Raw genomic sequence first — 17,998 nt, 5'->3', positions numbered from 1 at the left:
TTTGAGGCCCGCACAAGTTGTATTTTAGATAATTCATGAAAGCATAAAACTAAATAGAGTTTTGTTTTGTTTTTGTTACACTATGTTTTCCTGGAAAAATACTTTCTTCTTTGATTTAATATGTTAAAGGTGCCTGTGAAAATCTGAATCTCGTTAAAAGAAAAAAAGATTTTATCCTAGGTTCTACCATGATGCATTTCTACTATCAATACAAAAGGTGTAATTTATAGTTACCAGCTTCTATGAATAGCCTTGCTTTTTACTTTTCAGCTAGATTCTAGAAATTTCTATTTCTGGAATATGAGTATTACTATTAGGTGCTCACCAAGAACCAGTGTTCCAGAAGAAAACTGGAAGTTAAAACAGACAAGATTTACTTTCAGAAATAGTTTGCCTTGACAGTTCTTCTACCCTGAGAGAAAGTTTGTTGCATTTCTAGCTATTGTATTTTCTTTATTTTGTGTGCATGTGTCTTGTGTGACACACAAGTGGGTTCTTTTCTCACCATACAGGTTTTAGAACTCACTTGGGTAGTCAGACTTGGACACAGGTGCCCTTACCTGCTAACCCATCTTACCAGCCTGGAAAAATTTTTTGTGATTATTTTACTTCTTCTTTTTAAAAAATCTTATTAATTTATGCAGATTACAACTAAGTTGTTATCCCATCACTTGTATCCTCCCATTCCTCCCTCCCTCCCACTTTCACTCTATTCCCCTCCCTTAGGTCTCTGACCGAGGACCTCCTCTTCCACTATATAGTTATAGGCTATCAAGTCTCATCTTGGTAGCCTGCTTATTCTTTCTCTGAGTGCCACTAGGCCTCCCCACCAAGGGGAGGTGGTCAAATATGGAGCAACAGAGTTCATGTCAAAGTCAGTCGCCACTCTCCACATAACTCTGGAGAATGTCCTGTCCATTGGGTAGATCAGAGTAGGGGTTCGATGTTTACTGTTGTATTGTCCTTGGTTAGTGCAATAGTTTGAGCAGACCCCGCTGGGTCCCCATCCACCCATCATGATGTTTTACTTGTAGGTTTCTAGAACCCTCTGGGTCCTTCTATTTCCCCATCTCCTATATTTCTCTTACCTAGAGTCTCAGTAGGATGTCCTCACATCTATCCCAATCTCCTGGTAAGTGAAGACTTTCGTGGGACATGCCTTTGGGTTAGCTTGGAAAAATTTTATACCACACAGTAGAGGTGGGGAAAGCCCTTAGCCAAAAAGAGAGAGGCCCTGTCAGTCATTAAATGAGTAGTTAGTGTGGTTTTCATCCTTCACACATGATTATACTTACGTGGCACTTTGCCTGGTCTTTGCTCCAGGTGTTTTCCACTTCATCAAAGAAAGCTTTATATTTAGCACCGTCACTAACTTCCCTTGCTGGCATCACATTTTAGGCAGATATGCAGCAGAAGAAAGAGCCGGTTCAAGATGACTCCGATCTAGATCGCAAACGACGAGAGACCGAGGCTTTGCTGCAGAGCATCGGCATATCTCCGGAGCCCCCTCTAGGTACTTTACCACGCTTGCCTTACTATGACCCCTCAAGCAGAACTTGTGGAGATATACCATGTCCAGCGTTACTGTGCTTTTCAATATTAGCTTTTATCATTGTTTTATATGCTTTAAAAGAATCTGAGGCTTAATGTCCTGGCTGCATGCTTTTTTTTTTTTTTTTTTTTTTTTTTAAGAACTGAGAGGGCTGGAAGGAGATGGGAATGATGCTTACAAAGTCATCAGCAATTGCTAATGATATACTGGCTGATTATATGCTCACAACGTTCCGTTGTGTCCCCAGCAGATTCATTTATACTTCTTAATTGGCTAGATAGAAGACATCTTGAGATTTTTAAGCATCAAATTGCTCATTGTTTCTATTGCTGAATCCCAACCTCTCTTTGCCTATATAGATAATGCTAATCTGCTTATAAATCCTGTAAGCTCTATTGGCTCATGGTTCAAATTGAGTGTTCAGTGGGAAAACTTCAGAAATTAGCCGCTAATCTACAGGTTTATTTGGCTCACGTATAGCTTGGGCTCATTGCGAGCTGACGTTTCCACTGCAGCGCCTCTTCCAGCTCATTCACTTCTGGTTGATTGTCCATGAAACCCCTTTGTCACTGAGTGGGTACTGAAGAATTTATTTTATTTGTTATAGGTAGTTTGCATTAGCTTATTCCGCCACTCGCTTGTGTATCTTTCATGGGCTGTTTTCTTTTTTATTTATTTATTTATTTATTTGTCCATACATTTAAAAATAATCTGAGGGTGCCTGTAAAACTACATAACACTCAATATATTAAAAATAAAACCACTTAAGTGATGAATAGGAATAAATATAATATCAGGGCTGTTTTAAATGTTTTATCTTTTAATTCAATTCCTGGATTACATATTAAAATAAAATTTCTTTTATTCTCATAGTTACTTAAATTAAGAAACAAAATTCCCACATAAAACAATTATTGCTATCAATATAATTAAGAATAAGAATATATCCAACTGAAAATTAAGTATTGCTAAATATGATTCAATGCATAAACATGAATCAAAGATGCTACTAGAAAGCATTTCATTTTATCTTGCTTTGTTACATGTAAAATCATGTGTCTATTGCGAAAATAAGCTGCATAAAATTAGATTTTGTTTAACTTCTTATTATGTGAGGTGTAATCTATAAGGGATTTGGCTACTGGGTCTTTTTTGAGAAGTTGGCAAACTTCTTTGACCTTTACTGACATGTGATGTAATTTAGACATCTAGGGATCAATTATATTTTTGCTTTGAAATATTTGGAAATGTGGTTGCTGTGTCAACACTAGTTAAACACTGTAGAGGAATATCCTATTATCCCTCACGCTGCATAACGCTGGTGATTAAAATTTTAAAACAATATACTTAAGTGTCCCCAGTCCATAGCTACATTTTCATCTACCCATGAATCCCTTCCAATGGGCTCATTTTTTTTATCCATCTCTCCAACTTCCCCTCTGACTTAGCATGAACAGTAATCAGGGAATTAATTGAAGAGCCACATGAAAATGCCCAGCTTTTTGGCAATTTTGTCATTTGTGGTACAGGATTTGGGGGTAGGAGGAACAAACAAAACTTGTTAAGCCCTTTACTCTATTAAATAAATAAAAGAAAATTGCACATGATTGAAACCAAACGGGATTCTGTTTTCGTGTGTTGAAGTTTCCCTCTGCACATGGCTTCCTTGGCGTGTGTGAAATGAATCCCCTAAATTGCCTGGCCTGAAGCCATCTTGCCCGTTTGGTGCAGCTAGCGGCTGAAGGACACTTGGCTTAGATGTGAAGGTTGGAGAAAGAAAATGCATTTCCGTTCCCACTGTTTTGTTTTCCCTTTATTATCCTTGCTCAGATCATCAGCTGACCTGGATCTTTGAGCATCTTTACTTCTCCCGCCTTCAGGATGGCAGTTTACTTCTGTTCATGTGTCAGTGTCGACTAGGGCTGCCAGAGACAAAGGAAAACAACTCCCAAATGAAGTAGAGAGTAGGGTGGGATGAAACCATTCATTAAATGTAAAAATAAAGCAGGCTAGCATTTTCCTTTGTTTTAAAGGAGATTTTTAAATTACTGGGCTCAAAATTTACCCATCCTCTCTGTCACTTAGTCTTATTGCAAAGTTTATTATACACCATGAGCGCATATATTTCTCTTTAAATTAGATGCTCAACAGATATCTTACTGTTCTTGAGCATTTGAAATTATGTAGGCACATCCATTTCATAATGTTAAAAGTTTTATAGACACCTCATCTTCTAAATAGGTCACATCTACACTAACAAAATAAAGTGAAGAATTAGAATGATCTAGATAGTTTCTACCAATGAAATGTAGGTCGAACTGTCTAGATAACTATTGTGATTCTCCATTTTACTCTGTTAGGTGGACATGACCTTGGAATCCCTAAGTTAATCCTGTCTAAATTCATTTCAGACTTTCATTTTCCAAAATATAAAAAAAAATTCACTTAAACTCTCTTCCTTTTCTTTCCTTTTTATTTTTATTTTTTCCTTGTCCCATCTCAATCTCTCCTGGCCATACACCCACTTTACTTTGGGCCCGTTTGTTTGATTTGTTGACTGCTCTTCTTCAGTGCAGCCGCTGCATTTGTTAACATGGGATACCTGTTATTTTCATTATTTAGTCCCAACCCCTATGTCTCCCTCTTCGAAATCAGTGAGCACCCCCAGTGAAGCTGGAAGCCAAGACTCGGGCGACCTGGGGCCATTGACAAGGTAAGAACTGTCCTTTTAAAGGGCCATGGTGGGATGTTGGTCTCACAAGAGAACACTGTTGAAGTGGCATTGGATGTGCATGCACCTGTCCCATCCTCATTCATGTTTAGTTCATGCTGAGTTGCAATGTTTAGCCACACAGTGGTTCTCTTGGCCACTGGACATAACAATATAATTCTTCCTTGAGTTGGCTCATTGAGGACAGCTCATCTTCCTGAATAAATGTAAGCATCTACATTAGCTCAGGCCTTAAAGGAACATGGAAGGACCAAGGTTCCATTGAACACACACCCAGTTTCCATGGTTTGGTTTTGATTTGGTTTCTAATGCTGCTATTAATTTCTATTACTATTAAGCTTCTAATTGAGGAGTCCGTTACCAAACTTTTATTCTGTGTGTTCAGAGGCTCCTGACACAGAGTGTAGACATGCCCCAGTTGGACCACTGAAGGGATATCTGACAAGTAAAGGGACAGGAGAGAAGAAAGACACTATGACAGAGTCACAGTAGCTGTGGGTGTTCTCCAGGACTCCTATACACAGGTGCCCCAGAGAAGGTGATATCTGTGAATGTGTAGTAAAAGCTATAGCATCTGGTCAGCAAGCACCCAATTGTCCAGATAGCTGATGGCCTTCCTCCTAGTTCAAAGTGTTTGAGCCCTGTACACAGACCCAATTTTTTCCTGCATCTCCCAGTTTTTTACAAGAAGCCAGAACCTACTTTCAGTAGACGCAGACATGAGCTTATGACCTATGGCTGCCAGCATGTGATCTCTAGCTGGGATTCTTGATTTGGGGGTATGGAACTGATAAAATACTTGAATCAAGCTTCAAATAAAGGAAATAGCCATCCTCCATACTATATTCATGACAAATTAGCCTTTTGGTTGTCAGTGCACTTTTCGACCTTTCCCTACCCAATGACCTTTCTAAGTACCCAAGCAACTTTCTTAACTGAGAAAGAATTACCAAATTTTGTACTTTTGTTTTTCCAGACAATCAATTTTCATACGCATTTTCTTCTGGAAGTATACACTATTTTCATAGAGACCACGGCAACTGGGTTGGGTAAAGTGTGGTTAAGCGGAACATGGAGGCACGTTCTTAAATCCAAACACTTGAGAAGGTGAGGCAGAAGGGTCCTGAGTTCAAAGCTAGCTCAAACACACACATACACACACACACACACACTCACTCACTCATTTACATACACACCCATACACACACTTACTGCACACATACCACACACTCACTCATTCTCTCTCTCTCTCTCTCTCTCTCTCTCTCTCTCTCTCTCTCTCTCTCACACACACACACACTCACACACACACTCACTCACTCATTCACATACACACATACCACACACGCACTCATTCTCTCACTCTCTCTCTTACACACTCACTCATTCACATACACACATACCACACACTTACTCATTCTCCCTCTCCCTCTCCCTCTCCCTCTCCCTCTCCCCCCCCCCTCTCTCTCTCTCTCTTACACACACACACACACACACACACACACACGCACACACCAAACAAAAAATACCCTGAGAATCATGCAGAACTGCCTGAGCTCTCTCCTCTTGTATTTTTCTTTTAGAAATGAATAGTGAGATCAGAATGTCATCAGGGGTACCACCCAGTGGTGAGCTCAGGCAGGAGCACCCTGTTCTGGCGGGCCTCTGGAAGCAGTGGGCACTGCTTTCAATTTTAGAAGAATGAAAGGCTTTTGTGGAGGGGGGCAAATCTGGTTATTTTAGCAAATTGCTCTTGTGATTTGGGGTAGCACACATCTCTGTCATCTGTTGCTCTGAATGCCTCAGAAGGTCTTTGAGGGGTGACAGTAATAACAGCATAGTTGGATACGATTTAACATTTATTTGAGAGCTGGCATAATGTGGTCACATTCCTTAGGCCTCCACTGGCATCGTCTCATGACACTTGACTCTTTCTGTACAAAGATGAGACTGTGTCATTCTGCCCGGCTTCAAGGGTCACAGTAGGCAGCGTGAAATTCTATTACTGATGTCACAGTGGACAAGCCTCTTGGAAAACTTGCTTTAAAAAGCTGGCCTGTGTTGTCACCACTCTGGGGACAGTAGCAATTACTGCTCCTTACAAGACACCTTTTTCATTTTCTTTTCCTTCTTAAATATGAGTGTGTGTGGGTGTGAGTGTGAATGTATGCATGTGCACGTGAGTGCGCATGTGCTTGTGTGTTTAAACCTAGTGAATTGTTTTAAAGGATGGAGGCAGTTCCTTCCTGCCAGAGTCAAAATCCAGCAAGTTTCCATTATAGCCAAGTTCTGAGGAGAGCAGGTGGCTAGGAGCCAGAGAGCAAATCCCTGCTAAAGGCTGCTTTCATTGGAATGCAAGGAAATTGGGAGAGAGAGAGAGAGAGAGAGAGAGAGAGAGAGAGAGAGAGAGAGAGAGGGAGAGAGAGAGAGAGGAGAGAATCATTTCCGCAAAAAACGGTGCATGAAGTTTGTCTGAGAAGAATGAATTAAGAGTATCTTGGGACACCTTGGCCTTGTTTTGAATGTAAAATTCCAGACAGATTTATGTTTTAGCTTTAATAAAAAAATGTTAAAATATAGGAGAGTGTCATATTTCAAAATTTAGAATTCTATTTTAAGTATTTTTTCCTCATGGAGTAGTGACTTTTTGAAAACAGTTACTATTGTCTTTAATGACCTCACAGACCTGTAGCCTGGGGAGGTGCAGTTACCTCCTGCACACAGAAGCTTGCCTATTTGCTTAGGATATGAAATCTTTCCAAAGATTTCAGAATCCAGTTGACACAGCTGTTCATACCTCAAGGTGCACATAAGTTCTTCTGCTCCTTTCCCAGGATTTAAAGCTCAAGCTAAAAATGTCCTCTGAGACCCAGCAGAAAGTTGGTATGCTTCATGTCTCTTATTAAAATACTGAATTATAAACAGAAAATTTGTAACCAAAAAAACCCCATTTAATCATTTTGAGGAGAACAAATGATTTAAATAAAAATATAAAATAATTCCTAATTGTACTGGTATGAATTAAATATTTTAAAACTTAAAGTGTCATCATTCATTTTACAATTACTTATTTTGGCTTAATAGCCCATTTCTCAGTCACAATTTCTATTGTGATGTTTTCCTCCTTTTTCCATTGATCTTAGTATAATCAACTATTTCTAAGTTAATCATAATGGACAAATAACAAGCTCTTAGAATTTAAAAATTAACTATATTAATAAAGCATTTGAAAAATTAATTTTACTTATAAACATATTTTTATACAAAGCCTTAGTCTACACAGCTAGGATAACACACAGTGCATAGAACATGCTGATATGAGTGATTATTATTGCTTAAAAATGCAAGAGTGTTCCAGGGTATAAAAAGATTAAAAAATGGAAGTGTAGTTATTACAGCACATAGTTACGGGGTGCTTAAAGATTCCAAACCCCTATTCTTAGGTTTCAAGACTAAGCAGTTTTCTCTATATGATAAAGAATATTTAACCTGAATCCTCTAAAAATGTCCTCTATGCATGCACTACAATAGAATAAAAGATACTTCACAAACCTCGAAGAAGAATGTCTCTTGTGTATTTGAGTTAGTTTCTCCCTTAGGAAACAGTAAGCTCCTTGAAAATGGGAACTGCTTTTAAATTTGAATCCATGTAGTAAACACCTGGGAATTGTTCTTGACTTGATGAATTAAATATTACTTCAAATTTTATATCAATGGCATCATCGAGGCATTGTGAGCACTGGCCATTTCCTCAAGTTAACAAATAACGTAGTAGGTTTTTTGTTTTTTTCCTGAGCTGATTTACTTGAGTTTTCAAAAGCTATAACTATACCTATATTATCTCAAATAATTGATATAAGTGCCTTAGAAGATTATGCTGAAAATGTAGCAAATTAGTGTTGGTAAAAAACTTGGAAGGAAGAAGCATGGCATAGTAATTATGAATTTTAGATATTATTGTTGTTGTAATGATCTGCTTTTTTCATAGTTTGATTTAGATGTTTTCCTTTTTCTTTTTTGTTTTTATTTTTTATTTTTTATTTCTTTCTTTCTTTTTCTTTTTCTTTTTCTTTTTTTGGTCTTTTAAAAAATGTATTCATATTTATTTTTTTCAAATGGAAAACAACCTTATTAAATTTTTCTCACAAAGAATGTAGATGTCATTATCAAATCTGATAAGCGTGCTGATGTCTTCATCCAAGTAATCATGTGAAGCTGTGAACACCAGGCCAAGGCTAGATTAAAGTCTTCATTACTAGACATACCCAAGCCTTGCTCATACACCTTCAAATCATGAGCCAGAAATGAATCTGCATACATGGCAGTATTCAGCCCATATCAGTTCTTTTCATTTACATGGTTGGCTCATAGGGACGTCATGCTTATTCTCTTTCTCCTGTTTTGCTGTGGGATCTTAAAGTTCTCAAAACTAGAGCCTGTGCTGCAGCTGCGCTGCCCTGCAGCATACAGAATGTGCATTGCTCTCACAGAGTTCACTGGAATCTTAAGATTGAACCACAAAAGAACTTTTCAAAATGGTTACATACATGAACATCTCATAAAACAATTGCACATCGTATGATCTTCTCTTGTAACAATAATATTTTCTGGTACATCAGCACAATAGTATTTTGTAGTCAGAAAAAAAAGCTTTGTGATGTTTGCTACTCATAAATGGCATACAAAATGATAAGAATTAATTGGGGTTTTTTGTTTTGTTTTCTTTTGGTTTGGTTTGTTTGTTTGTCTGTTGACCACTCTGGTCTTATCATCAAGTTCTATTTTCCAGTAAATAGGAATATGTCATCCCACCAAACATTTTATTAAAACTTTTCATTTTCATTTATTTATCTTTGGGTGAGTGTGTTTTTATCAGTGCGTTCTTGCTGGTTGTTACAGTTGCACATGTGAACTTGAATGTGTGTATGGAGGCCAGAGGTTTATGTCAGATGTCCTCCTCAGCCGCTCTCTACCCCATTGCTTGAGACAACCCGGGCCATCAGTTCTGTAGGCTGGCCCGCCAATGAGATGCAGTGCGCCACCTGTGTCTGTGCCTCAGCCCAAGCACTTGTTGCAGAGGTGAGCTGCACATTCGTTTTCATGGGTTGCTGGGGTCCCCAAGTTTTGTGTGTCAGGAACTTTTCTCACTGAACCATCTTTCCAGCTACCCGATATTTTTAAAAATCACTATTGAGATATTGCTTGTGTATTTAATATAATTATAAAGCATAAGCAAGTGAAAATAAATACATTAAAACATCATTGTCCTACCACCAAAGGTGAGCACCCTGTTATATATTCTTTGATATCATATCTATGACATTAGATACAATTCATAGTGCCTGAATGTCCTACTTTTCTAGTCAAAGTATCTGATTTTACTACTTCAATTTTTCATTAATATCAATATCACCTTCTGATTTCCCTAATTACCTCCAGCAGCTCCCCTAGTACTTGGATCTGATGCCTGTCCTCCCACTTACCAACCTTTGTTGTCTAAGAAGCTGAGGGTCTCCCCAGGTGACCCCAAATGCAGCACAGAGAAATGACTGCTGAGGCATTTAGCAGGGAGCAGAGTTCCCAAGGGAAGCATGAGAGTGTGGCTGGCTTCCAAACCCTCATACCTTTCAGATTAGACTCCAGAAACAAGAACAGAGTTCTGCTCTGGAACGTTAGCCTGCCATAGAGTGCTTAGTCTGCACTTCCCTGGTCTCCCATCCAGAGAGCTCTCATCTGAGCAAATTCGAGTGCCTTACAGGAATTGGTTGTGGGCCTCTTGTGCTGACGGCATGTGGACACCACTTTGTTCTCTGAGTGGCCTTAGAGAAAGAAAACTTATGGACCTCAACACCTGACAAACCACCTCCAGGACTTTATCTCTTATCCACAATCAGGCTCTCCAGGACTCTCTGGAGTTACATAAGACTTAGAGACTTTTGACCGACTGTTGATGAACAACACATTGTCACTGTCATCCCAAGCTGGCAAATTAGAAACCAAAGGGAAGAAGGTCTTAAGCGTCAATAAGGATGAAAAGTAACAGAATAAGAACTATGAGAAATTGAGTAATAACATCACATTATGTTTATTCAAACATTCATACATTATCATCATTTGAAGAAGATTTCGCAGGATGCTGTCTGTTCATTGGATGTCAGAGAATCTGGACACTGCTTTAAAGCAGATTAAAATTCAGTATCATTGGAACATGAGAGATGGCTCACTTGGGTTCAGTTCCCAGTATCCATGGCAGGCATATCCAGTTCCAAGGGATCTAATGCCTTCTTTTCGCCTCTGAGGGCACCTGCACTCACATGCACATACCCACACAAGGATAAACACACATGTAATTAAAAAAATAAAATGTAAGCCTTTTAAAAAGTCACTCTCTTTGGCAGCGAGGATTGTGATAGAGGATTTCTTTTCTCCTTATATAGTACATTAATTGATCGGTTAAGATTTTGCCCGCCTATGGCTCTGGCTCCAGGCAGAGTATACTGTGCCTCTAGTCTGGTACTACTTACAAATCAAGCATCTGTTTTGGCCGTGGATGCTGTGCCTCCTTCCAGAGAAGCCACTTGCTTGGCAGCAGGCTTCTGTGTGAGGCTGGAGAGAGCACGGAATTGCGCTATGATGGCAATTCTTCATTTCCTTTGAGTCCAGCTCAGATGGACGTCCCAGTGGCTTCACTGGAGCCTTGCATTAGGGACCAGGTACCAGGGAAGGGATTTGTACACAGAAAAAAAAGAGGACTTTCCAAATGAGTCTAATGGAAACATATATTGCAATGTTCCAAGTTGGTTTCTAAGAAAATAATAAAAAATAAGGAAAGCCTTATCTATCATTATCAGTCCCAAATAAGGAAATAATTGGGATGGAGAAGTAAAACATTAACTCGTTATCTAAATACCATCCTTAACAGACATCATTTTAATGACTGTGACAGATTGAGTGAAATGATGGATTTTAAAAGGCCCTTAATTATTTCGTGTTTTGCTTTTAGAAATGGCATTTTAAAAAATAAGGTATCTGTGTAAAACATTGACTAAAGATTTTTATGCTAGGCACCATGCTCACATTAGCCTAAACTCTTCGTTGTCTGATTTGGAGCTAGTGAAGACATGTGGCCCCAGAGTTCAGAACAATTTTGGTATATGGGAGGACTCTGTGTCTTGCCCTTGACCTGTTTCTCTATCTTGGAGAGAAGAAGTACACGGAAACCTGGGTTTCAGTTACAGGGATTTGCTGAAATTCCTTAGGGCCGAGAAGATGAGGACATCTTTTGCTCCTCAACCCAAAATAGCAACATAGCCAGCCCTTTAATGATGGGTTGTCCTTCTTCAGTGTGGAAGTGAATCTGAAATATCTTCTGAGAGCATATACTGGCATCATACATAGTTGAATTACTTAATATATTGGGTCACACAGAGAGGGAGGAATGTAACAGGGTGACTAGGTGTGAAAAGAAAGGAGGTTATCAGGAGCTGGAAGGGAGCAAGAAAGGGGGTGAGTGTGATCAAAATGCACTATACACATGAAAATGTCACAATAAAAACAGTATGCACTCATAACAAAAATAAAAGGCAAAAACATGCTGCATCACTCAGAAAAAATGCTCTGGTGGGTATTTTGAAAGTGAGGAAGGCATGCTCTAATTCCTTCTTTTAATGAAGAAAATCAAAACTATTCATTTAGAACAAGTTTACCATCACACTTCAGACCCGTCTACAAGAAAGGCAGGTCTAAGCATCGGCTGGCTCATTCATTCATCGCCTCTGCCAATGAATGGTTGAGACTTCATGGTCTCTAAGACCCTTGGCCAGATCTTCAGGAAACACAAAATTAACTCTTTCTTAGAGAGAGCCTCCTGCTAATAGATTTAATGAAGCCACTTAATGAGGTGGTGTTGTAATTTTTAATGTGTGTGTGTGTGTGTGTGTGTGTGTGTGTGTGTGTGTGTGTGTGTGTGTGTGTGTAGCATACATAAATCTGGATGAGGTTTGTGGAGGACGGGTGTAGGTGTAAAGATGAAGACACAACTAAAGGCAAGGCAGCTGTGGTCCAGAGAGGGACAAGCATACTGTCCAAGTTGATTGAAGGCGGATGCTACTTCAGACAACGTTCTGGCTGTTGTTACAGGAACTGAAGAGCAAGGTGAGGATTGTCTTTCAGAAATAAGACAGAAATTCAGTTTCTGGGCTCAGAGCATTTGGTCCTGCTCTATAACCTGCTGGTGTAACAGGGCTGCAACTAAGGTCAGCTGGAGTGAATACTTACCAAGAGAATCAGCAAACGACCAAGGCACTTCTCTAATTCACATCTCATAGAAATACAAAGTGTTTCTGAGCAGTGTTATTACAGACAAATGTATTTTGAGCTGAGCCTTGCACACAGGTTTTGGAAATGTTGAGCTTGAAGGAGACATTCAGATAGATAGGACATAGAGTCTGAATTAAACAGAAGAGAGGTATCAGGCTTTAGGAGGCTAGTTTAGGTCAGTAGTTCCCACACGGAGCCCTGTGTCACTCAATCCACCTAGGGCACAGGTCTGAGATGAGGCCTGGGAGGCAGCATTTTTATGTTTTCCAGATCTGACTACACATTTGGAAATTGCTGATCAGATAGAGAAAAGCTGCAAGTCTAAGTTAGGGCTGTTGGGGGGGGCACAGGGGTAAATAAAGACAGACAGATGGGGTAAGGAGGGGTAGGTTTTTCCACAGATACATCCAAAGCACATTTGAAAAGGTGGAATTTGGAGTTCAAAGGTGATGAGGATGTGAGGGTCATGCAATGACAGTGACCTAAGGCAAGACACAGCTGTGAAAAGAGAGATGCTGTAGTCCCGATTGGCCAGCACTTCCCAGTATGGGAAGAAAAGAGGAGACATTAAGGCTGAGCAACAGAAGTTGAGCATGAGGTTTGATGACCCAGAATCTGTCATTGCAATCACTGCCGTTATCATCACCATCATCTTCTTCTTTTTCTTTTTCTGATGCTGTTTTACTTACAGAGTGAGTTTCTTGAAATCAAACGTGTGTGTGTGTGTGTGTGTGTGTGTGTGTGTGTGTGTGTGTGTGTGTATGTGTGTGTGTGTGTCTCAGCGGGGGATGGTGGTGGTGGTGGTGGTAATTCACTTATGGCTCTTAATGCTTATTAGCATATTGCTTTTTTAAAAACTATACTGATTTAAATGTCAACAGCAATGTGACAATGGCTCAGCTGTGCTGGATGTCAACATCACAAGTGACAGCTCTTAGCTACATTTTCTTATTAGCCAAAACCTGGAAAGGGTAAGAGCAAACATGGCTTTGCGGGAAATTTTTGTAGGGCTTTCTACTCTGGTGTTTAATAAGGATGAAAAAACAGACACCATCATACTTGGTAAGAACTGAGCAGGAAGAAAGTGTTACCCAGAGGACTATGCACATGCAACCAGATAGCATGTCTTTCCCACTGAAGATGTACTTCCAAGGCTTATTATTTTTTAATATTTAATCTCTCTCTGATAAGCTGAAAGTGAGTAGATGAAGTGAGACCGTAGAAGAAAGAATCTTCTCAGGAGTTAGAGCTTGAAATTAGTAAAGGATTTATAAGATTTGAAGTTCTGCTAGGTTTTTACTAAACCATTGATGTATTGAAGATTTTTTTTTTTCAAAAGATACATATAGAAAAAACAAAATGGACTTCTAATTGCAAACTGTTACATGGTAGGCTTTTTAGGACTAGAGTGTATCTGGCACACTCGGGCTTGACTAAGTAATTATTGTACACGACATGAGAGGCTTCTATGCCTAGTATTTTAACCAAAGCTGATACATATGGTCTTAATTGGTATATCTATAACTGCCCACCCAAATGTGGGAGCATGGGACCACAACGTCCTTCAGTACAGAGTAGGTAAGGAGTTGCTCATTTTTCATTATCTAAGCAAACCACAGGTCCCTTGGGATGGTTCCTCGTGGGTCCTCAGAAAGTTAATCTAAGAAGACATCTACAAACGACCAGAACAGACAAACGCATGGCGTTAAAGCAAGTAAACAAAACCAGGATGGTTTCCCAGGCAGGAATCTTGGACAGAAATCTGATTGACTTAGTTTATTAAAAGAACTGGAGAAGGAGGAGAAGGAAGAGAAGGAGGGAGAGAGAAGAGGGAGGGAGGGAGGGAGGGAGGGAGGGAGGGAGGGAGGGAGGGAGGGTGGAGGGAGGGGTACTATGAGAAAGAGTCAGATTGGCCTGCTTACAGCTTAGAGATGGCAGAGCTGTGGGAGAGATATGAGCAGCGGTGGTGGTTACAGATGAAAATGCTTTGGAGAAAAGCCAGGGGAGGCTACAATGTTTAAATATCCCACTTCCCCTCTGTTAAATTCAAACTCTCTGCTGGCCATCTGGCTTCAAAGGAAGCTATTATTCAAGACAAGAGGACAGTTGGGTTTGTATGGTTGCTTGGCTTAGAAGTTACCCTTCTCATGATAGATTGGTTAGTTGGCAGCTAAAGTAAACATGGCCTACACAATAACTAAGCAACTATGTCCAATAAAATAGGCACTGGCAACAGTGAGCATATGTCCAAATCCTACTCTAGCATTCAACAGTGAAGTCAAATAGGATCTCTAAGCTCCAAGGAGAGAGACTGTGTCCTTTTCTGGTTCCCAAAGGACCGAGGTGGCCTAGTTCACAGCCTGAGCAGCCATGCAGCGAAATCACTTAGGGAAGGGAACCTTATAAGTGCTATTATCTTTAATACCTTTAATGATGTTTGTTTAGTTATTGTCTAATATTAATGGAAATTTTAAACTGTGCTAAGCCCTGCACAATCAATGGGAATTGTTTTCTTCTTGGCATATGTTATCAGTATATAATTAGGTATGAATACTCATACGTATAATTTCCCTTATTTAAATTTCACCTTAAATGCAATTCCTGTAGCCCACTGTACACCTGCAATATCATTGGCATATCATGTTTTAGTCCTACCTTATCCTAAGAAGCCATTTGTGTACATTCTATCACCCTGCAACAAACAGTGGTTTGCTTGAAGCTTTTTACTCCTTTACCACGGTATTCCATATTTTAGGACCTCAACAGATGGTCATGAATAAGTAAATCAATGCCCTGATCAAAAATTTTCTGTGCCTTACACACATTCAACAAGCTTTCCCGAAAAACTGAGACATGAGACTAACGTCATAATTATATGTGGTAATTTCTACATGGAATGATGTATATGTGTGATGATATTTTACAGATTTAACTTACAATTGTAGCACCACTTTCATTTCCATAAATAAATTCCCTGAAATATTTCAAGTCCCCCAGGAAACTATATACTGAACTACCATTTTACTTTCAGTAATAAAGTAACTTGGTAAGGTTACAGAGTAATATTTATATAAGTTGGCTGAACAAAAATATCCTAAAAGCAGGACAACAAGTTAAAATGAAGTCTAATAATGCTCATATACTGAAGGGCTTTAGAGCTACTCCTTGTGTCAGGTACAGGAGAGTTGCCTGGTAGAGCAAAAGCCATGCCCAGAACCCAACACCCTCACCTGAAGGTCCAGATGCGGCCTCCCTAAGATGCTGCCTTCTGCTTTGTAGCTTCTCTGTAAGCTTGCACAAAGAGAATTCGGTGAACATTTAATACAGGCTCCTTGGCTCTCCTGGAAAACACAAACCAATGTTTACCTAGTTAAGGAACTGACTTTGGGTTCCTTTTCAATTAAAAAAAAAAAGTCCACTCTGGGTAATCTGATCTCTTCACAGATCATAATGGAAAATATGAAAAGAAAAAATAAAAGTAGCATGTGTGGCAATGTCCTTGGCTTTATTCCTGACCCTAGAGCTTTCTGCTGGTAATAACTGGGGATTCTTTTGCTGAATACAGTGTTTGATGAGGTGGGACAGGGACAGGCACACATTTACTTGCATATATCACCCCTGTTGCTCTGGTTAAAACACCAGGGGCTCGAAAGACAATTAAGCAGTTACAAGCATGCGCAGCTTCCGTAGAGGACCTGTGCTCGGTTCCCAGCACTCATGCTGCACAGCTCACAACCATCTGTAACTTCAGCTCCAGAAGATCCAACATCACCTTCTAGCTGTCGAGGATGTCTGTATTCACGTGTGCGTGCGCGCTCACACACACACATATGCACATAGTTTAATAAGTATTTTAGAATGCAAACTTCAGACTGAATCTTTACTTAAGTAGACGACTCTGATAGAAATCCAAAGGCTAGCAGCCTTCCTAGAGAGGCAACGGGTCCAGGTGATTGGTTCACTGGGCAACAGAATGGCGAGAGCTCTCACGACTGCATTCTTCTTGTGCAGAGAGGAGTAGAAAGATCATCCCAACCAAACCAAACCTGAAGGCACATTGACCATCACCTGAGTCTACCCCTGACATGGAAATGCTTCTCGGTCAGTAAGAGCTGGAAGCTGCACTTGTGTCTAGAGCAGAATCAGGGCCCCTAAGTTAGATCTCTATACATGTTTATAATGGCTCTGTTCCACCTACTGCTTGGACCAAAGTGAAACTGGCATCTGGAACAGGCAGAATCACTTCTCTTGAGCAGAGAACGGGTCCAGAGCAATGGTCCATACCTCTGGCTATGGGTGAGAAGCATTAGGAGGGATTTCAATTGTTTTGCTGCCTGGATCCTGCCCCCCAGACACTTTGATTCTTTGGCCTGGATGTGGCCAGGCTAAAGCAAACTGTGCATTAGCTTCTGGTGGGACAGCTGAGCAGAAGCGATGCTTTCTATCTGCTGACAGTGGAAAATTCTATGGAAGATTGTCCCACAGTCAGCCTCGTGCTCACTGCCTGGGGACTTGATACTCAAACTCTCACACTCCACCCCAGAGCTACTGAAGCTGAACCTCAGAGTTGGAGCCTGCATTTTATATTTCAGTAAGACCTCAAGGTCAAGCACCTGATAGACAGTGTGATCCACAGGCCAGCAGCATTCGGATCTCCTGACCCTTGTCCAAACTGTAAAATCCCAAGCCACTGCAGCTCTGTTAGGCTAGACATGGCATGCTAACAAAAATTTCAGGCATCTACATGACCCTTAAATCCTTAGAATTGCTGGTCTAAGAAACAGTGGCCAGCTAGTGTTCCCACTGGACCTCAGTGATCATCTTTCAGAAAATTCAGGAAAGAAGTCAAGAGTGCAGCCAGAGTAAACAGGAAGTCTCTCCAAGCCTGTCCTTCTGTCCTTGCACATGGAGCTGATGAAACTCTCAGACAAGTAGGTCAGACACACGCACACACACACACACACACACACACACAGAAAAATTGATCATAGTAATAAGCATAGTTACTGATGATCAAATTGTTTGCACTTTCTAAGTAGACTTGTATCTAATCCATAGAGATAATCTGAGAAAGACTCAGTCGTTTACTCATTCAACAAACAGTCCACTATATTAGTACCTCCGGGAGGCACAGTTCTAGGGGCAATCCTGTAATCTGGAGATGTGGTTGCTTCTGCCTTGCTTACTCTTAAGTCCAGAATCAAACAGTGGCCATAATGAATAAAGGAGTATATAAAGTATAAGAGGAGATCTGAGGAAAGTCTGAGCACTGTGAAGAAGGGAAAGCAGGAAGAGAGAAAGAATCGAGCATAGTGAGGAAGTACCAATTATGATCAGGTGGAGAAGTGGAAGAATCTCTGAGGAAGGAATGTAGAAGCCGAGGTTGGAAAGAAGCG

General features: G+C 40.1%; 1 protein-coding gene across 4 annotated transcripts in view; it reads left to right on the top strand.

Moving 5' to 3' along the window:
* Nucleotides 1–17,998, top strand: part of DYNC1I1 (dynein cytoplasmic 1 intermediate chain 1) — a 290,036-nt gene that overhangs the window by 37,470 nt on the left and 234,568 nt on the right. For 2 of the 4 annotated variants that reach the window (XM_084784778.1, XM_084784776.1), the window contains exons 3-4: nucleotides 1,399–1,513; nucleotides 4,208–4,265. In XM_084784778.1, coding sequence (XP_084640904.1) covers nucleotides 1,399–1,513; nucleotides 4,208–4,265 — 173 coding nt within the window. Of the gene's footprint in view, nucleotides 1–1,398; nucleotides 1,514–4,174; nucleotides 4,266–17,998 lie in introns of all 4 variants that reach the window. The other 2 variants (XM_084784777.1, XM_084784775.1) reach the window with 1 other exon arrangement.

Source organism: Acomys minous (assembly GCF_964271855.1).
Source record: "Acomys minous genome assembly, chromosome: 6".
Classification (NCBI taxonomy): domain Eukaryota; kingdom Metazoa; phylum Chordata; class Mammalia; order Rodentia; family Muridae; genus Acomys; species Acomys minous.
Note: the sequence above shows the minus strand (reverse complement) of the source record. Positions and strands in the feature narration are given on the sequence as shown.